This window comes from Dendropsophus ebraccatus, chromosome 9 (assembly GCF_027789765.1).
Source record: "Dendropsophus ebraccatus isolate aDenEbr1 chromosome 9, aDenEbr1.pat, whole genome shotgun sequence".
Classification (NCBI taxonomy): domain Eukaryota; kingdom Metazoa; phylum Chordata; class Amphibia; order Anura; family Hylidae; genus Dendropsophus; species Dendropsophus ebraccatus.
Window position 1 is genome coordinate 18,317,208 of NC_091462.1, and position 22,952 is coordinate 18,340,159.

Below are 22,952 nucleotides of genomic sequence, written 5' to 3' on the forward strand. Positions count from 1 at the left end.
CAATCTAGATTTCCGAGCAGGTTAAAAGGAAAATTGAGGCTAAAATGCAGTTAGAGATAAATGTCTGCAGCTGGGGGTTCGGTTGCAGATCTTGTAGGGGGAATGACACGAAAATCAGAGAGAAAATATTGTAACAGTGGTTTACAATCCTGCAAACAATTTTAATAATTGCCATAACTCACAGAACCTCGGAAACCTCTGCTCCCATTTATTTCCCCAGTGCAATAGTAAAGGCGCAAAGACAGACATTGAGTATCAAAAAGTCACTACCCATTAACTCTGAAGGCAAAACCAGTGAAGAATTGACTTGGGATATTGTATGTGGATGAACTTTTTCAAGACTGATAATGGGTATATTCTGAACATTCAGAGAGGTTCTCAACCTACTGTAAATTGAGTTTTATAACAATAGGGGAAAAAAGGACACCATGATATCCAAGCTCATTAATAACAATTTGTGGTTTGAGAAATAGTGGCCAAGAATGGACGCGTCCAACAGTAAGTGGAGGAGGAAAATTCTTTAAGACAAGCTAAGGGAATCAACGTACAGAGACGGCCATGCATTAAAGCAAATGTACCATCAGGTACATCACTTTATTTTTTTTTACTTTATCGGATCGGCGCCAGCACGGGGATGTGGTCCTTTTTGTGAACTGTCAGCCACATAGCGCAGGTCTATTTCAAAGCACCGGGCTGCCCTGGAGCACTGGGAGAAGGCCCACTGGCCCCCAGTATGATGAAACCCCCTCCCCTCTGTGATACGGCTCCATTGATTGAGGGTAGATCATCACACTGGCGGTCGGTGGGCCTGCCCCCAGTGCTCTGGGGCAGCCTAGTGCTCAGGAATAGACTGGCGCTAAGTGTGGGAACTGGGCAACAGTTCAAAAAAAAAAAGGACTGCGCCACCAGCGTCCCCACCCTGGTGCCAATCTGTTAATGTATCTGCAGATATAGCCAGGGGAAGCACACAGTAGCATTCTTCACTCCCCGACTGACTGATATCTCCATCTAATTACAGAAAAAGGCTTTATATTATAATTCTATGGAGCAGACTTTGGGTGGCATCCACCTTTTTAAAATCGGATTTAAAGCGGTTATCCAGCGCTACAAAAACATGGCCACTTTCCCCCTACTGTTGTCTCCAGTTTGGGTGGGGTTTTGAAACTCAGATCCATTGAAATAAATGGAGCTTAATTGCAAACTGCACCTGAACTGGAGACAACAGTAGGGGGAAAAGTGGCCATGTTTTTGTAGCGCTGCATAACCCCTTTAAAAGCTGATTGTTCGGGTTTGTGCGAACTTGAACTTTCAACAAGTTTGTTCATCCTAATTGACATGCCATTAGCACATAAGGTGGCTGAAGAAGTTGGGAAGTTGGATGCAGCCCTAGGATGTCCGGGAAACCATGGATACACCCTATGGCTGTACCCATATTTTCCCGGCTGCCTTAGGGCTGCATCAAACTTCTTTAGCCACCGGTAGGTAATCACATGCAGAGCGTTTGTGCTCAAAGTTCGTTCATCTCTAAATATTTACACGTAAGCAAAAATTGAAGTCAAGCTATCCTTCCATATAATCGCCATGGCTGAAAGGCACCTTGAATATGAAAAAAATACACAACAAATATCAAAACCAAACAACAAACAAAGTTCTACAAACTCCTAGGAAACTTTTCCCCTTGTTGAAGGTCAAGTACTGCATAAACACGCCGCCACACAACACCTACGAAATCTCCCGTCTCTGCCGGGTTTACATTGCGCTCCTTAGGTGAGGTATTAGCTAAGCTTATTTCTTCCCATTTCCGCAGCTTTATTTGCTCATTCCCCTGTGATCAAACTGATTTCCATGATGTGTCTCTTCTTAGTTTTAATACCCGTTTTGCTTGTCATATAGACACAAGCATTTGCTATGAAATAATGAAACCATTTCAAAGACAAGGGAAAATAACAAGTTGAAAGAAGTAAACTCGCTTTTTTTTTTTTTTAATTAACTGATACACGGCCCAGTACATACACACACACATATATATAAAATCATGGAAAGTAAGGTTAATTAACATAAAAATCTCACTAGCGGAGATGCGGGATTTTCACGTTTTTGCCCGGCTGCAGTAAGTGGCTTGATTTGCCAGTAATGACCCAGTTCTTCTAATGAGTAACATTAACCCCTGGCTGGAGCTGTCCAGGACTTAATTGTCAACTAAAGCTGAAATAGGAGTTTGTCGATGTGCAGGTATGTGGTATATTAGCTCATTTTATTTCTACCCTTTAATAAATAACTCTGTTGCCAGGACAACAAGGACACGGGCTCCACCACCTCCCCGTTTTTTTCCTCATTTCAGAAAGAATTGAATTTTCACACCGAGAATTTGCTGGAAAGGGAAAGTCCTTGCGAATAAAATATGTTAAAAGGGGAATGGATCCAAAATGTCTTCTTGATGTCCATTATCTGCTGGGTTTTTCTAGAATGGGAAAAAGTTGGGGTTAGGGTTCAAGTTCATCACTTGTGCTTTCCTTTTTTGTGCATTTTGCACATTGGCCCAGAAGGGTACTAAAGATGGCTATAAACATTAGATAGGCGTAGTCGGATGCATGAACAACCAGTGAGCAAACGATAATCCAATGAACGTCCTATATAATTTAGTCCATACTGGAAGTTAAAGGGTTTTTCCGGGAAAAAATATGGCTATCAATAGTTGACTGGCAGGGTGCCGACACTTCCAAACCTCTGCCGATTAGCTGTTTGGTGGTAAATGTTACACTGAAAATGGAGCCAAAGGCAGTTGGCGCCATGCTATGCACAGTGGTAGTGTAGGAGTACTTCAGTCTCAACACTGTAACAGGACATATCTAGTCACATCCCTGCCGGGAACTTCCTCCTCAGCAACATCAATATTTCCTTCCCTCCTTGGTGTCGGATGTGGCCATTCCTGCATGGTGGAGCCATTAGTTTTCTCCTCACATGAAGACGAGAGCAAACAAGGAGTGATAGAAGGACAGCACCCAAACCTAATAAAGCCGGCCATAGAGATTAATGTCAACTGAACCCAACAATTTTCGTCTGTCTATTGTCTATGGGGCTTCCTGACTTTCCTCTCATGGCAGACGACGGGAGAGAGAAGGGGCAGACTTGCTGGATTTCAACAGCTTGTTTGAGGATGTCCATTATCATAGACATTGGTTGAAGGATTCCCGATTCCCTATAGACATTGGTTGAGGGACCCCTATTACCATAGGCATTGGTTGAGGGATCCCCATTACCATAGATGTTAACTGAGGGAACACCTTTACTATAAACATTAGTTGAGGGACCCCCATTACCACAGACACTGGTTAAAGGATTCTCATTACTATAAAGGGTTAAGGGACCCCCATTACCATAGACATTGGTTGAGGGATCCCCATTACCATAGATGTTAACTGAGGGATCCCATTACCAAAGACGTTAGTAGAGGGATCCCCATTACCAAAAAACGTTGGTTGAGGGATCTCAATTACCATACACAGTGGTTGAGAGAGCCCCATTACCAGAGACATTGGTTGAGGGATCCACAACACAATAGATGTTGATTGAGGGAACCCCATTACTATAGATGTTGGTTGAGGGATCCCCATTACCATAGATTTTGGTTGAGGGATCCCCATTACCATAGATGTTGCTTGAGGGATCCACATTACCACAGATGTTGGTTGATGGATCCCCTTTACCATAGATGTTGGTGGAGGGATTCCCATTACCACAGACATTGGTTAAGGGATCCAAATTACAATAGATGTTGGGTGAGGGATCCCCATTACCATAGATGTTGGTTGATGGATCCCCTTTACCACAGACGTTGGCTGAGCAATCCCCATTACCACTGAGATTGGTTAAGGGATCCAAATGACCATAGGTGTTGGTTGAAAAAAAACAGTTCCCATAGATGTTGGGATCAACATTATCACAGGAGTTGGTTAAGGTACCCACATTGATCTAACATTTATTACCTATCCAGCAGATGACAAATGTTTTTGGTTGGAATTCCCCTTTAATGATCATTGTAACCTCCATGATCACCATAAACAAGATAATTTTTCTCCCCTACATAAAATAAGCAGGAAGTAACCAATATATGGATGTGCACCAGTAGTCTCCTAATATGGCTTATAATCATGTCCTTGCACCAGGTTTAAGCTGTAAAGTTTTAATTTTTTTTCTCAATATTTTTGGGAGCCCATCAACCCAATCCTTATTCCATACACAGTACTTGTCCCCCAGTGGAAAGCTTTGCTATGGTAACACAGTGCCAGGGCCGTGCACACCAGGGGTTAACCTGTAAACCTGTATCAGGATATTTAAGGCATAGTGTTCTATATTACGAAGAAAAACGCTTATCCGGAAAACCCTAAGTCCCAAGTATTCTGGCTAATAGATAACATACCTGTATCTGACATGCAGATCTCAGGGATAATGGAAATATCCAGTAGAAGGATTGCAGCTTTACATGTGAGGCAGAGATGAGGTACAATCTTATAACTGTATCAAAGATAGAAATATGTCTTCCATTAGTCATTAATATTGTCTTTGGCCGCTGTGGAGAGTCATGCGGGGACAAGCCACCTTGTATATGACGCTACACACATCGCATGTAAAGACTACAAGGCGGCAATCAAAGGAAGGTAACAATTACTGGGGTGGCAAAAGCTGCTACATATAACTATAGGGCTTATTTCCTATAGTGTGCCATCTTACTGTTTGTGCCCATTATGAGAGAAGAGTGAATCTCGAGCATGCTCGAGTTAGTCCGAACCTCAGCATGTGGCATTTGATTCCGGTGGCTGCAGAAGTTGGATACGTCTGGAAAACAGGGATACCGCCATAGGCCATGTTCACACGTGAAACACCGGCCGTTCTGTGACCCGGCCGGGTCACAGAACGGCTGGTGTTAGTAAAGATCATCCAGGCCAGTAGTGCAGTGTTCATTTGTGTTGAATTGGGATGCGGGCGCATCCGTGGGCGCCTGCATCCCAATTCACTATAGCTGACAATGGAGAGTGCGGCTGGAGACGCATTCTCCATTGTGTGACCTGTCAGGCTTGTGCAGCCGCTATTCAATGAATAGTGGCCGCACAAAACTGACATGTCAGTTTTTCGTACGACCGCTAGCATTCCCGGACGGAGTTTATACCATATGTATACACTCCGGCCGGGATTCCCTTTAACTGCAGTGCACATAAGTTGTGTATTAATCACGGCTGTTGTTGCACATCGGCAACAACGGCCGTGATTAATACACAACTTATGTTGTGTGAACATGGCCATAGGTTCTATCCAACTTTTCCAGGGCTCCTTAGCGCTGCATCCAACTTCTTCAGCCACCGGAAATCAAATGCAGCATACTCAGGTCCGAATGAAGATTCGCTCATCTTTAGTCATTTTGCTTAAAAGGGCGCTGTCACTTTAAAAAATAAATTTGATCAGTTGGGGTCTGGGTGTTCAGACTTCAACATGTCATTCCTCTGCTAATCCTTTGAAAATATATGAATGAATTGACAACTGGGTGTTACCATTCTGTTTGTCATAAAGGATAGTCCGCCGCTCGTCCTCCCTATACACAGGAACGTTCAGCACGGCTGAGCGATCCTGTGTTCTCTATGGAGAGGGGTAAGCTGCAGTCCCAGAACAGAGGGGTTGGGCGGTGCTTTTTTTTAATCACGCTTGATTCCAATTCTCCACTGACATCATAGGTCAGGAGAGCCTGATACACCCCATATCAACGGACGAACCAGCAGAGAGCGGTGGGTACGGCCAAAAAAAGTATAGGATGTATATGGAAACATTTTCTCCCTGGTGTAACAGCTAACACGTTTCAGCCTCTGCAGGGGAAATACAGATATTCAAAAGAATAGGTTACCAGGTAATATATAGATTTGCTTACACCTCCTATTCATTTGTATAGTGTCCATATCAGGAAATAGTCAGAAGTCAGAGTCAAGAATCATCACTGACTACTGACACCTGTCTTCTAATAACTGAGTTCTTACAACTGATACCAAACGCCTGATAACTGACTACTGATAACAGACTACTGACTTCTGATAACTGACACATGACTCTTATACCTGAGTATTGACAACTGACTTCTGATAACTGACTGTTGATTTCTGATAGCTGACTTCTGACACCTGACTACTGTCAGTTTCAGAAGTCAGGTGCCAGTTATCGGCAGTCAGGTGTCATTAGTCAGTTTTCAATACTTAGGTATCAGAGTTAGGTGTCAGACTTGTATAAAAATGATTCTTGACTTTGGGCTCTTAGGGCAGATGGAAAGGATGTCAGAAGAGACACATGTGCTAAGGTCGCACTCTCACAATTGGCCGGTCACCGCAGACAAAGTTCTGCAGTGTGATCTTCTAAAGATAACAGGAATACAGTGCGGATGCGATATTGGACAACAGTCCCTATTAGTTCTCGTTCTCCCCATGAATTCATAATTGATTTAATTAATATCTAATAAGAAAAGAATCGGATTTTGTGTAATACAGCATGCATACTTCATTAGTTTCCTCCATCTCAAAGCCATTCGCATCCTATTTGAATATCCTTTCATTTCGCTGGGAAAAAGTGCAAGTGTTTTGAAGTTTATTGAAAACATGATGCCTTTAAGATGTATCCGTAGAGAGCTTTTGTAGTATTCACTAAAGAAAATCCACTTTGTTCTCCGAGATCCACACATTGCATTACTAGATGAATTTTTTAAACCATTTTGCATATTGATAAAAACAGTGACAGACTAGATATAGGATTTGTAATGTGAACATTTAACGTACAACATGTGAATCGACTGTAGGATTCGGTGGCACGAGTGGAAAAGAAAGACATGAAATAATCATTAGCTACTTGACTTTCCCACTGGAAAAAGAAAAGAATAGAAATCACAATAATATTCTTTGTTGGGCCCTATGTGCGATTCTTGAGGGTGGAATTTTTAACCCCTGAAAGAAACCAGATAAAAAAAACCCAATAAAGTGCACTACAGCTATTGCTTTAAAGTGTCAAATGGGCGTTTAGCAATGTCACAACTCGGCTGAGTGGTCAATCCATCAGCCAGGTCGGGTACTTTCCCCAGGTCGTGATGACAACGGGGGGGGGGGATAGTTCTAGCGATGGCCAGGGCCGACGCAGAAGGGACAGGTAAGTAGAGCTTCTTTATTATGATCCTCCCTGACTGCAGCCAAATTTTAATTCTGACCGAAGTTCCCCTTTAACTCCTACTTGCTCCCCCTTCTATCCCTATCCTTGCTTAATGGGGTTATCCAGCGCTACAAAAACATGGCCACTTTTTCCCTCTCTTGTCTCCAGATTGGGTGGGGTTTAGGACTCAGTTCCATTGAAGAAACTGGAGCTTAATTGCAAACCACACCTGAACTGGAGAAAAGAGAGGGGTAAAAGTGGCCATGTTTTTGTAGCGCTGGATAACCCCTTTATTTTTTGTGATCAGTGGCCAAAACCAGTTGGTTATTCACTTGCTCTGCTCCAAAGTGATTCAGCATTACACTGCTTAACGGAAAGATCACACTACGGAATCGTCAAGGAATTTCAAGCGGAGTTCACACCACGAACTCCACTTGAAATTTTGCTTGTCCCATTGACTTAATGCGATTTCTCAAGTGCAATCCGCCACCCATCCAAAAAATTGACAAGTCAATACTTTAGGTGCAATCTGGATTTCAAACTGTTGACACTTTTGTATTCGGGGAGATAAGTTGCCATCAGAGCTGTCTGGCAACGGCTTACTGTCCAGGCATACTGAACATTCATGTGTACGGAGGGATCAGGAGAGGTAGCTGTCAGTGAAACATTTAGCCAACAGCTATTGAAGGTGTATGGTCCCCCTCCGAAACATGACAGTACAATCTAATAGAGAGTAGGAAGATAATAGCTTCTCTTTGGCTACCGGATCCTCCTGTGGCTGCACATGTTACACATATGATATGGCCACCACTTGGGAAGGAGGAAAACGTATATCAGATTCCTTCTTCATCCTTGCAAGGGTGGACTAACGGCAAGTACTCTGTTATGGTGGGCATGCACCTTAAATAAGTGTCAGCTGACCGTTATCTCTCCCGTCTTCCCCATACAAAGGAACTTTTAGCACAACCAAACATTGCTGTATTCTCTACGGTAAGAGAAGCTCTGGCCAGTGGTGGGTCCGCCCCACAGAAGTATAAGGTTTATGAAGCCCTTTAATCCACGTGTAGTCGAAAAAATTAAGCAATGATTAGGCCCAACGATATCGGACTGCATCATGCATTGTGTGGGGGTCTCATGGTTGACCTGAAAGCCAAAATGCTGCCATTTCCAGCATCTTTACATCATAGCAGCTTGTATCATAAGAGGGGTAAATGGGCACAACTGCACCTGATACATAGCTACCCTGAGAGCTAACTGGAAGAAAGCGTGGTCACCCTCTCACTCAGTTACAAGATCCATAAAGTTATCCAGGTGTCACCTAAACACCTGGAAGAAGACTCTTGCTTCTTAGTCTACTGGATCCAAATATTTGGGAAACCACCTGGCGCTTCAGAGGGCTCATTGAAGAGTACAATTTCTACGTCTCTTCTACGACACAGCGGGCACCAACCCGACTTACACCTTCTTCAGTCATTTCATCTGTATAAGGGCCCATTCACACTTGACTTACATTCTGCTTGACATGTAAATTCTTTGAGCGGAGAGACGCGGAAAGTGGAGGCGCACGAGGTCTCCCATTGAAAGAGATAGAAGCCGGGATTCGGTACAGAGTCGGGGATTCCGATCGGAATGTCTGCAGCGATTCCGTAGTGTGAAAGGTCCCTCGGGTCATAATTCCAATGACCCAGCCCCTTTTTAACAGCCAAAAACTTTTGCAACTTTTAACCAACTTTTTGTTCTTCCCCCTAATCATAGACATCTCCTTCCCTTCCTACCGCTATAATCAAACCAATAACTCACAGTACAAAAGGCATCACAAGACGCTTCATCCCCCCTGTCCCTCCCGTGCACCGGAATCTTTTTTTTATTTTGTAATTTATATTCACCAATTAAAAAAAAAAAAAAATAATAATAAATGATATTTCTCCCAGCGCATTTACATAAATCAGATGACAAAGCATCCTAACATTAAAGGGCAGGAGTTCAATCCTTCATATTTGCATAGACTCCGGATACTTGTGGAAGAGCCTTGCTGTGTAAGGATTCTAATGGGCTTGGAACAGTGAATTTTAAAGAAACTGATTGCTACCCCCGTAGCTAGTAAGACGAGAGAAAAAAAATAATAAAAAAATATATATATATTTTTTTCATCATAAAATTATCCCCATCGTCGGAGATAAAAATCTTCATGGTCGCGGTCGTCATCATCGTGGTCGCGGCCCGGCGTTCGGTGCAAAAAGAGGAGCCAGCCGTTCTGGCACAATATTGTCACTCATTTATCTGTTGTCAGCACAGGTTACACACTGTAATCCTTGACTGCCTCAGAATTAGAATGTCTTTGATGTCCCCACAAGAGTTTCTTGCCTCAAGGCTTTACCAATGCTCTGCAGCCTCGTGTTTATTCCTGGTAATCTTCCCTCATCTCCAGGCTAGCAGTGACAGATGGTTATGGGCACACAATAGTATTAAGAGTTTGATTTTTTTTTTTTTTTTTTTAATGCTGTGTTCTCTGTACAACAAATAGCTATCAGATGCGGGCCACAGAACCGACATGGTTCACATAGGTAATGGCAAACAAACAGCTCGGGTGGATGGATTCTGTCATTTTTCCTGCTAACCCTGCTCGTTTTCATTGTATACTCTCAAAGGTAAACTATATTAACCTTATAGAGTGTTATTAAAAAGATAGATCTCTGCGAGCGAGCCGCCTTCCTCCAGCCCCTCACTCTCTTGATTATGAAAGTAATACTGCTGACATATTGAACAAATATCTAATGTCAACATAAATTTTTAGTGTGTGATAATATTCTGCTTTATATCGCCTGGTGTCACGGAGGAGCCCACGGATGATGCATAGCACTAAATAACCTAAACAAAATGAGTTCTCTTGTCAGCTTCTACCTTGTATGTCCCCAGGCGTCGGTAAAATTGACTGCACGCTAGATTTTCAAAATTAGCCCTAATGCTGCTTGTGTGGCTGCCATGCCGGCGTCTAACTTTGCACAGTTCTAGTATATTACCCTAAAGGATGAATGTGATGCTTTGCATTTTGGCATTTGCTTGTGCTGAGGCAGCTTCTTTTTTTTATTTTTTTTTATTTATATTTTCTATCCTCCCCCCCCCCTTCTCCATCCTCATCATCATCTCCCTCTAATACCTGCGTACGTCATACACATTGACGGGCACGGACGCACACAATGGAGGGTAAAGTCATGCTGCTAATTTCCAGAAATTGGATTTGCTTTGCTTCATGCAAATTATTAGCGAGGCGGCCAAAAATTAACCCTTTTAGAGAGAAGATGATTTCACCTGAATGGCCGAGATCACGCTGGGAGGCGGCATTTGGTCCTGCGACTAAGTGGCAGAGTTTCCCAAATGGATTCATTGAGCTTTATAATTAGAGGAATCCAGATACTTTGTACCAGGCATGAGATAAGGTATAAAAAGCACAGTATACAGCACAGTAGTTTTCTTCTATCCATGATTTACATACCATATTATACTCCAGAGCTGCACTCACTATTCTGCTGGTGGGGTAACTGTGGTTATACATTACATTACTGATCCTGAGTTACATCCTGTATTATACTCTAGAGCTGCACTCACTATTCTGCTGGTGGGGTCACTGTGTACATACATTACATTACTGATCCTGAGTTACATCCTGTATTATACTCTAGAGCTGCACTCACTATTCTGCTGGTGGAATCACTGTGTACTGTACATACAATACATTACTTATCCTGTACTGATCCTGAGTTACATCCTATATTATACTCTAGAGCTGCACTCACTATTCTGCTGGTGGGGTCCTTGTGTACACACATTACATTACTGATCCTGTACTGATCCTGAGTTACATCCTGTATTATACTTCAGAGCTGCACTCACTATTCTGCTGGTGCAATCGCTGTGTACATGCTGTACATTACATTACTGATCCTGTACTGATTCTGAGTTACATCCTGTATTATACTCCAGAGCTGCACTCACTATTCTGCTGCTGGGGTCACTGTGTACATACATTACATTACTGATCCTGAGTTACATCCTGCATTATACTTCAGAGCGACACTCACTAGTATGCTGGTGGGGTCACTGTGTACATACATTACATTACTGATCCTGAGTTACATCCTGTATTATACTCTAGAGCTGCACTCACTATTCTGCTGCTGGGGTCACTGTGTACATACATTACATTACTGATCCTGTACTGATCCTGAGTTACATCCTGTATTATACTCCAGAGCTGCACTCACTATTCTGCTGCTGGGGTCACTGTGTACATACATTACTGATCCTGTACTGATCCTGAGTTACATCCTGCATTATACTCCAGAGCTACACTCCCTATTCTGCTGGTGGGGTCACTGTGTACATACATTACATTACTTATCCTGAGTTACATCCTGTATTATACTCTAGAGCTGGACTCACTATTCTGCTGGTGGGGTCACTGTGTACATACATTACATTACTGATCCTGTACTGATCCTGAGTTACATCCTGCATTATACTCCAGAGCTGGACTCACTATTCTGCTGGTGGGGTCACTGTGTACATACATTACATTACTGATCCTGTACTTATCCTGAGTTACATCCTGTATTATACTCCAGAGCTGCACTCACTATTCTGCTGGTGGGGTCACTGTGTACATATATTTCATTACTGATCCTGTACTGATCCTGAGTTACATCCTGTATTATAGTCCAGAGCTGCACTCACTATTCTGCTGGTGGGGTCACTGTGTACATATATTTCATTACTGATCCTGTACTGATCCTGAGTTACATCCTGTATTATACTCCAGAGCTGGACTCACTATTCTGCTGGTGAGGTCACTGTGTACATATATTACATTACTGATCCTGTACTGATCCTGAGTTACATCCTGTATTATACTCCAGAGCTGCACTCACTATTCTGCTGGTGGGGTCACTGTGTACATATATTACATTACTGATCCTGTACTGATCCTGAGTTACATCCTGTATTATACTCCAGAGCTGCACTCACTATTCTGCTGGTGGGGTCACTGTGTACATACATAACATTACTGATCCTGTACTGATCCTGAGTTACATCCTGTATTATACTCCAGAGCTGCACTCACTATTCTGCTGGTGAGGTCACTGTGTACATATATTACATTACTGATCCTGTACTGATCCTGAGTTACATCCTGTATTACGCTCTTTTTACACAGAGAGATTATCTGTTAAATCAGGCAGGTATCTCCCTGTGTAGTTGAGCCGGCAATCAGTCAACAAGTGAGCCAACATTTACACGCCGGCTGATCTCTGTTCTCTTTAAACATGTCAAAAGATAATCTACTGCTGGCTGCACATCTGTATAATAAGAGATGTTCAGCTAAAGGACAGGGCTGCACATGTATCACTAGCGATATTCATACAGCATTGGCTGCGATTTTCGGGTTGTGTAATAGAGTCTGCAAACGATCAGCACTTGCTTACAGCATGGGGTGGGCCATGTAATGCATTTTTAGGTGGAATTCAAACATTGCATAATTACGGTCGTGCATGGACCAGAATTCTAAACTCCCGTCATCCTCACTCATAATGATACCGAGATCTCCCGTTAAAGTAAAGTACAGCGGAAATTTAAACAGTTTCGGAGCACCCGGCATAGGGCTGGGCGGTATACCGCAAAAATACCGATACCGTCACTGGCGTCGGTTAACCGACCTCAACTGAGCCAGGACGGTATCTGCGGTATTTTTGTGTTTCCAAAAGAGCTTCTGCACGCAGTCGCGGCCCGGCGTGAGCGCTGCACGTTATGTGCAGGGACGCCGGAATCAGAGCGGGAGGTGGAGGAGCAGCAGGGCCCAGGTGAGAATGCCCGCCCCCGGCACCCGTCCAGTGTAGCGCCCGCCCTCCCCCTGTCCCGTCCGGCGTCCCTGCACACACAGGACATTAACGTGCAGCGCTCGCCGGGAGGGGGAGTTGGGGGAGCGGCACCAGTCCTGTCCGAGCGCCCTTCTCCTCCGGCCGGCGAGCGCTGCACGTTAATGTCCTGTGTGTGCAGGGACGCCGGTGTGCGCGCGGGAAGTGGAGGAGCAGCAGGGTCCAGGGGAGAATGTTCCTGAGTGATCCTGTCCTGTCCGGCGTCCCTGCACACACAGGACATTAACATGTGCAGCGCTCGCCGGCCGGAGGAGAAGGGCGCTCGGACAGGACTGGTGCCGCTCCCCCAACTCCCCCTCCCGGCGAGCGCTGCACATTAATGTCATGTGTGTGCAGGGACGCTGGTCAGATCTCAAGGTGGAGGAGCATATGCATGCAGCTCCCTGTGTACCCAGCCACCCCTGCCCGCCCCCCTGTGTACCCAGCCACCCCTGCCCGCCCCCCTGTGTACCCAGCCACCCCTGCCCGCCCCCCTGTGTACCCAGCCACCCCTGCCCGCTCCCCTGTGTACCCAGCCACCCCTGCCCGCCCCCCTGTGTACCCAGCCACCCCTGCCCGCCCCCCTGTGTACCCAGCCACCCCTGCCCGCCCCCCTGTGTGCCCAGCCACCCCTGGCCGCCCCCCTGTGTACCCAGCCACCCCTGCCCGCCCCCCTGTGTACCCAGCCACCCCTGCCCGCCCCCCTGTGTACCCAGCCACCCCTGCCCGCCCCCCTGTGTACCCAGCCACCCCTGCCCGCCCCCCTGTGTACCCATCCACCCCTGCCCGCTCCCCTGTGTACCCAGCCACCCCTGCCCGCCCCCCTGTGTACCCAGCCACCCCTGCCCGCCCCCCTGTGTACCCATCCACCCCTGCCCGCCCCCCTGTGTACCCATCCACCCCTGCCCGCCCCCCTGTGTACCCATCCACCCCTGCCGGCCCCCCTGTGTACCCATCCACCCCTGCGGGCCCACCTGTGTACCCATCCACCCCTACCCGCCCACCTGTGTACCCATACACCCCTGCCCGCTCCCCTGTGTACCCATCCACCCTTGCCGGCCCCCCTGTGTACCCATCCACCCTTGCCGGACCCCCTGTGTACCCATCCACCCCTGCCGGCCCCCCTGTGTACCCATCCACCCCTGCTGCCCCACTGTGTACCCATCCACCCCTGCCGGCCCCCCTGTGTACCCATACACCCCTGCCCGCCCCCCCCCCGTACACCCCTGCCCACCTCCCCGTAGAGAAGATAGATAGATAGGAGATAGATAGATAGGAGATAGATAGATAGATAGATAGGAGATAGATAGATAGATAGATAGATAGGATAGATAGGAGATAGATAGATAGATAGGAGATAGATAGATAGATAGATAGAGAATAGATAGAATAGATAAAGCAGCAAGAGTCCGCAGCACACCAGCATGTAGTGAAGAGTGGTTCATTCCATCAAATAAGGTGCAGGATACGACGTTTCAATTCACTCCAGAATCATTTTCAAGCATGCTTATCTCTTCACTATATGCTGGTGTGCTGCGGACTCTTGCTGCTTTGTATTTTGGGACCCCCTGCCAAAGGCCTTTCTGTGTTCAGCACCCTCTACTTCAGCCTTGGATGTGCGTCTGTCACGAACGATAGATCGATATCTTTACAGCGTGTCAGTGCAGTGCCATCTACAGCCCCCTATAATGTACGTCCCTGTACTGTCACCTGTATATACTATATATATACCCATCATACATACTGTATATACCCATCATATATACTCTGGGTACCTATAGTACATAGCTATATACCTGTATATACACGTCCTGTAGTGTGCACATAGCTGTATACCTGTATATACACGTCCTGTAGTGTGCACATAGCTGTATACCTGTATATACATGTCCTGTAGTGTGTACCTAGCTTGGGTTGCTGCTCATTGAGTTACTGTACTTTTTTTAACTTTATTGAAACAAACTATCCCCAGTTTGGCACGGCCGAGTGGGTGTGGCCTGTAAAAGGGGTGTGGCTTACTAAGGGGGCGTGTCATAGTTATCGTCCAATTATCGTTACCGCAGCTACATATGCGATAAACCGCGATATTGATTTAGGCCAATATCGCCCAGCCCTAACCCGGCATCATAATAATGATGCCAGAAGCTTCAAACGTCGCTCCCTAGCACATTGCCCATATTTACAGACTGTGCATGGAACGTGTGATTGATCAGCTGAGGAGTCTATCATCGGCTGATTGTTGTCTTTCAACACAGTAAAAAAATCATCGGCTGCCGATCAAGCATCACTATGCGTAATAGTGTTGGCTGATGACGCTGTAAGGAAAATTGATACAGGAAAGTTGATACTTACCTGTCCAGGCTCCCCCGCTGTTCTGTAGCCTTTACTCCCAATTTTATGCTTCACTCAGCAGCCTCTGATACTTTTGGCACTGCACCTGTACCTGAAAGTCTGTTCAGCCAATCACTGCGGAGCTGTTCCGTCTTGGCCAGTGATTGGCTGAGTGGTCTATTACTGAAGATACGGCGACAGAAGTGTCAGAGGCTGCTGAGAGGAGCAGGAAACGTGGGGTAAAGGCTGCAGGACACCTGGGAGCTTGGGTAAGTATAAGCTTTATTATTTTTTATGTCAAAGCAAGGGATGCATGGATGGTGAGCACTGATCTAGCAGATCGGCGCTTGCTTACGCTGCTCATCAGTCTGTGTAATACAGCCCTTACTCTAGCGATTCACTCTCTAGTAAGTCTTTCTTTCATTCTAGTCACCAAATGGTAAATGTACTACATGGAATATCTTTATGGGAGTCCGTCACTCTGACGGACCTTAGTCCTTACACACAGTCCTTTCTGTGAGGAAACCTGGCATTGTGTTCATTTTTGCTGCAGCGCCACCACATGGGAAGTTAAGACCATTAGGAGCACTGGGGCACCGTAAGGAACACTGACTCGCCCCATAGCGGCGATCCTGAATGGCCCGCCCCCTTTATGATAATCAACGGAGCGGGACGGTCAGAGGCAGCCTGGATCGGTGTTATGGGGGCCGGCAGTGCTTCTAATGGTCTTACCGGACCCAGGAGTAAAATGACTAAGCGCACGGGAACAGTGCTGAGGATGAAGGTAAGAGATATACCTCCCTCCTCAGTGCCTCCTGCACAATAGGGAGCTATCATTAGATTAGATTCATCTAACCTGCTGATAGTTCCCCTTTAAAGAGACTGTCACTAGAAGTGATCACTTTATAAAGAGACATCATCACAATATCCTAATATACCATAACTACAGTATAATAATGAGTGCAATCTTCCACTCTAAAGACTCAGCTGACTCTTTCTTGGACACATCTAAAGGAAGAAGTTCCTTAAAGGGAAACTATCGGCAGGTTCATGCATAGGAACCTGCTGATAGGTACCTGTAGCAGGATAGTTGGTGACTCCGGTGCTGCTCTTTTTAGTTTGCTCCTCGACTCACTTTTCCAGTAATTTAATAATACAAAAAAATGCTAATTATCCCTTTGGTGCACTGGGGGCGTTCCTCGGCTCCTCAAAGCACCATCCTGCCTGCTCACACGTCCGCCTACTTACGCATACTCAAATATGTATTAGAAGTATCTCCAGATATTGTACAGCAGTCAGGAGTACACACATATGCATAAGAAGGAGGATGTAAGAGTTGGTGGGTGGGCGGGACAACAAAGGAACCCCCCCAGTGCACCAAATGGTTAAAAGCAAAATAAAAAGAGCAGCACCGGAATCACCACCTATCCAGCCACAGGTACATGTATAAACCTGCCGATCATTTTACTTTAAGAGTCCTGGAGCAGGTCACATGATGTCCTGGAGCGGGTCACATGATGTCCTGGAGCGGGTCACATGACCCTTCTAAGCCAGTAAGTAGGGCAGGGAAGGTTTAGTGGGGCACAGGAATCTGCTGTGTTAATACACGAATCACCGGATCCCCAGGCCATCAGGGTGGGTGGAAGAGTCCAGTGACCACCACCAGTGATGCCTCAAGATCCAGAGCTGCGCCTTAGCGACAGAGGGCCCTTTAAGGGTAAATAGAAATGTGTAACCGGACGTGTGAAGTTGATTAAACAAATCCAAAAGGCAGATTCGACTTGCAATCCCTAAATTTAATGTTGGAACATTTAGAAAGGGAGATGTAAATCCCTTTAGGTAGCAGATGCTGCTGATGATCTGCAAGAGCTTCTGGAATTTATGCACTGGAAGTCAAATCCTTTGTAAAGGCGATTTACCCCGTCGGTGTGGTATACTTATTAGTTCACCTGCAAACATTTGCTCTCAGTAAATGTGACCTAGTGATCAGCTCAGCATCTCTGCAATAAACAGCCCATAATCTGTGGATGAATTGAAGTCTAATCAGGCCACATGCAGATTAAACTAACTGCGAGGAATAAAAACTAGATTAAAATGTTCGTGCCCAATACCACAAGATTATCGGGACATTTTACCTCTTTAAATCCTAATTTATTTTTCTGGGGCTTGCTGAAGTTTAGAAGTGTATGCCCTGTAGTGATTATGTGTCACAATTCCAATGGTGTAAAATAAAAATATACAGCCTAAAAAAAAAAAAAAAAAAAATCAGGATTACCGCTCGGAATGTCGAGAACAAAGCCGAAAGCTGACGGATACAGAGTCAACCGTAATGAAAAAAAAAAAAAAAGATAAAGAAACAGATTGTGGGTTCAGTTATTCCATATAGTTGTACATATAAATAAATCTTCAAACATATTTATGTACATATGTCCACACACGGTGCAAAAAAAAAAAAAAAAAAACACGTTCTTACCATCTGTGAGGCCAGACAATATGTAGGGGCCTCTGGGATTCGGTGTTGAAATTGGAGGAGGATGGATCTGAGATCACTTGGCCGTCATCATCTTCACAACTACTTTTTTGAGATTTCGGCAAGGGTTGAGTCATGGGTTCTGCTACTTGACCAGAAAGATCTGGTGCGACGTTTGCCTTCTCACTTTGTGATTGGTTGTCCACCTCTGTGTTGTGACCCAAACTCTCCATGGATATGTCCTTTCGGGGCTTTTTGTGTGCTGGAAAGAACCTAAGGAAAAAATTAAATTAAGCCAGTTCATTGGGGACCAAAAAATTTACAAAATTGAGAATACAAAATTGGGATAACAATGACACGAATAACTTTACACGTCAAGTGCCCTTCTGCCTTAAGAGATGCTTGACACGTGTATCACCTCTGTCAAGCTCCCCCACCCGTCACTTCACCTTCACATCTCGACATCTGTTTAGGGTCTTCATGGAGTCCCATGAGTCTCATTCTCACAACTGAATATTTTTAGGTTATAGAATGATGGTGCAATGTTATGAATATAAACATCACATCTTCACACCACTGTACGTGTAACTATTAGTTTCAGCCTAACCAAACTTTATTAGACCGGTTGTGCTGGACAACATGGCTGCCTCCTTTTATGAGCCGAATTGAATAGGGATGAATCAAATACCAGATACAACCTGTGGACTGATATGGTAGAATATAAGCAATGCTTTTCTGAGGGTATGCTCACACTGAGGAATAGGCGAAGAATTTCGAACGGAATCCGCACTTAATTTTACGTGTATTCCACTTGAAATTCTGCCCGTAAATTATATACAGAGCAATGTCTCAGTGTGTTTAATAGGATTTCCATTCTGTTGTTCACAAGGCAGAAGTTACAGGCGGAATGTTACGCCGCAGATCCACTTTCCCACCCAAAGAATTGACATGTTAGTTCTTTGGGCAGATTCCGCTAGAGAAATCCCATAAAAGTCATTGGTACTTAGAATTTCCACTTCCTGCTCGAATTCTGCACCTATTCCGCCAGAGGAAATTTCAAGCAGAAAACTTTCCTCTTCACCTCCTCGGGACAAATTAAATGGGGTTTTACAAGTATAATTTATTGATAAATATGGATAGATTGCCAGAGCTGTGGTGCTGGCATACAAAGTGGAACAGGAAACAGACAGCACCATACTTTCAGAGAAACAGATCGCTGATCTCAGGGAGACCAGCCAAACGATAACACTGCCGGCTGCTAGTGAAAGCGTTCAATGCAGTGAAATCCTAGGTGCATTGCTCCCTGGGAAACATGAATATGCAAAAGAAGAGCCCATGGAACCTCATCAAAGAGTCTTAAAACACAGGACTAGCCAGATATCCCTCCGGGAAGGACCCGGCCGAGGGGAAGCTCCTGTAGGGAAACCACTAAAACCACCATATTAAGTGGCCCTATAAGTCAATGTAATGACAAGGGAAAAACCAAGTCCAGGTATCCATCCACATACAGTTGTTTTGAGGTGTTGCCCCTCATCAGTGTGGAGCGGGATTCTGGCTAGGTGGGAGCAATGCCTAGTAGAGCCATAAGAGAAAAAGATCGCTGATCTCTGGGAGACCAGCACCATACTTTGTGTTGTGGTCAAACTGGGTTACTGCAGCTCAGCTTCCATTGAGTATGAGCAAAACTACAGTAAGGAAGTCTGGGAAAGCATGGATCTAGCCATAGGCCGTAATTAAGGTTTTCCGATATTCCCTAGAGCTGCATCCAACTTCATCAGCCACCTATATTCAAATGCCGAGCGATCGAACACAAGCATGCTCGAGTCGTGCTCATCTCTAATCGTAAGTGTAAGTATTCCACCATAGTCAATACATTTTGGAAAACCCCTTGGAGCATTATACAGAGCATGGAGATACCAGGTCCTGCAGAAGTAGAGTCTTTGCAGCCGCTCTGACTAATAGATGAGGATTTTTGTTGAGTTTTTTTTTTCTATACTCGACCTTTAAAATAAGTTAAAGTTCATCTATAAACCAGCCACTATATATATATATATATATATATATATATATATATATATATATATATATATATCTGTTTATATACAACACCTCATTACATTGATAGAAAAATTCTCATGGGATCGTATTGCTTCAACTGGCACAAACATAGAATCTCTGAACCATTTTTGGAAGGGGGAAAAAAATAGTTAAAAAAAAAAGAATGGAAAGATACTGATGTCATTTTCAAATAAGAGAAACCACATTAAAGCTCTGATGCTGGCTCTGGTTTGTGTTATAGTGAATTAGGAGGGAGAGAGACTCCGCGCTCTATGGCACATTGTTTCAAATCCGGCCGTTCCAAAATCCAACAGCACAATCTGGACGGGGGGAAGGCTCTCGTACATTACTTAGAGGGGGCGATCTGTTGACAGAATAGAACTATTTAAACCCTTTTTATTTCAAAGATTACATCATAAGCCAAGTGCAGCGTATTATGTAGCACAATTTATTGGAGGTGCTGGTCCATTACATAATTAGAACAATGCCTCGAATCTTTCTGGATCGCAGAGAAAATCCATTGGGATACATCAGTAGTTATTTTGGGAGATTGGAATACATGGGGGAGAGGGTGGGTATGTTATTATTGCTGCAAAAGTCATGTAAGGCTTCGTTCACACTTACATGGTGGATTCCATTTATAATGGGAATCGTGAAGCCCAGCCAAATTTGTCAATAGATGGAGCCCATTGACTGATAATGGGGTCTGGTATGATTCTCCATGCAACGCTATTCTTCATGTCAGATCTGCTGGGACTGGTGATGGAGAGCGGTGTGAACTTTTAGCTGTCCTGACCACTCCATGTACAAGTGTTCATGTGTTCTGACTGAGGATAGAGGAGTAAACCTCTTCCAGGTGGTGGCCTAGTTTCTCTAAGAACTAAAGGACAGAGAGTGTGTTAAAATCCAACCACTGGTCCGGTCTACTAAAACCAGCTGGTATGGGTGAAATAAATCTGATGTCTATGGCTATCTAATATAGTGATGTCACTAATGGTAAAGTCTCAGCATGTTTTTGATTGAATTACCCCTGACTGGAAAAAGGTTTGGCTGGATCTTAATCTTAGTTATACTTCCTTTTACCTATCCTCTATTTCTGACCATATAGCTGCCTCCTACCAAATGTAGGGGTCAAATGGAAGGACACACGACTAGAGATCAGCGAACCTTGAGCGCGCTTGGGTTCTTCCTCTGCATAGGATTACTGATGACTGAAAAAGTTCGATGCCGAACTAGGGAGACCTGAAAAACTTAAATACAGCCCATAGCTGTATCCATGTTTTCCAGGCAGCCTTAGGGCTGCATCCAACTTCTTCAGCCACCGGTAATCAAATGCAGAGGAAGAACCCAAGCGTGCTCAAGGTTCGCTCATCTGTACCCATGACTACTAGATCAGACTACGCAGAACTTGTTTGTAGTCTGTTACCATGGAGACAAAGTCTGCATAGCAACTGTAGAAACAAAAAAAAGTTAGTGTCACTGCCGTTATAACTTTCAAAATATAAATCAACAGTAGATTTGATATAAAGCAAGTTTGCAATATACACTCATTATTTTTACTTTTTTTTTTTATCATGCTGTAAAACAAAGCTGAACTTACCAGAAATCCAGGTCCAGTCTCCTGAAGGCAGATTTTTGACTTGTGCTGGTTAAAAAAAACAAACAGACTCAACGCAGGAAGTCCCGGCCAGTACACAGAGTCACGGCTCAATGTGTCCATCAGTCACATGCCTGCCTTCTCTCTGTGAGGGCTCAGATGGCCTGGGATACACAGGACTTCCTGTTTTCTGACTGTTTCCTGTCTTCAGAAAACAGGAAGTGCCGTGTTCCAGACTTACACAGTGATCTCTGATGCCACCTCTGTCCATGTCAGAAACTGTCCAGAGAGGCAATGTTTTCTATGCTGCTCTGGACAGTTCCTGACATGGACAGAGGTGGCAGCAGAGAGCACTGTGTCAGACTGGAAAGAATACACCACTTCCTGCAGGACATACAGCAGCTGATAGGTACTGGAAGACTGGAGATTTTTCAATAGAAGTAATTAACAAATCTGTATAACTTTTTGACGCCAGTTTATTTGAAATAAATAAATAAATGCCGGAGTACCTCTTTAAGGTTTTTACAGGTTATGGGCCAATGAAAATGCAGATAAGATGCCAAATTCACTAGCCACACTGCTGAATCAGAAAGCCAGGGACTCTCCATGACATGAGCACTGGCAGCCAGTCACTCACACAGGGCTAAGGCACAGATTTCTGCTGAGACGGTGCGCCATAAATCTGTCAGTGAGCCATTATCTAATAGGAGAGACCGCATTAAAGGTTTACCTCTTCTTCTGGTCTGAATTAGACTGAGTTATGACAGAAAGTTCACTTTATACGGCATGTTTTCTATGAAATCTTGTTAGGTTCCAACATTGAAAAAAAGAAAACACATTAAGCGCACATGGTCCAAGAGAACCAGCAAGTCTGATTCATTGACGCATTAGGCAGATTTATTACCTGTATTAATGTACAGTTTAAAGGGGAACTCCAAGAATCTATGAAGTGTTTTCAAATGAACACATCATGTGCTCAAACTATGAAATATATTGTCTTAATCTCCAAGGGGATTTACTTGGGGGGCTTAAATGCATATGATTTTCACAAGTTTTGATCCTGCATCAAATACAGTATACTTTATTGACATACATGTTGTCCTACATTTAAAGTGACTCTGTACCCACAATCTGACCCCCCCAAACCACTTGTACCATCGGATTTTTAACCCAAGATCTGTCCTGGGGTCCGTTCGGCAGGTGATGCAGTTATTGTCCTAAAAAACAAGTTTTAAACTGGCAGCTCCGTGCCCAATGGCCGGGGCTTAGATTGTGTATGCATTAGGCTGGCACAACCTCTCTGTCCCTCCTCCCCGCCCTCCTCATCATTAGGAATGCTCCAGGCAGATTGTCTCCTATTTATCAGCTGTGTGAATACTGAACATGGGCTGAATCGTTAAGGCACCTGTGCAAT

The 22,952-nt window shown here is 44.5% G+C and overlaps 1 protein-coding gene across 3 annotated transcripts in view; it reads right to left on the reverse strand.

Moving 5' to 3' along the window:
* Positions 1-22,952, reverse strand: part of GTDC1 (glycosyltransferase like domain containing 1) — a 173,766-nt gene that overhangs the window by 46,513 nt on the left and 104,301 nt on the right. For all 3 annotated transcript variants that reach the window (XM_069985076.1, XM_069985077.1, XM_069985078.1), the window contains exon 4: positions 17,887-18,156. In XM_069985076.1, the coding sequence (XP_069841177.1) occupies positions 17,887-18,156 (270 nt within the window). The remainder of the gene's footprint in view (positions 1-17,886; positions 18,157-22,952) is intronic.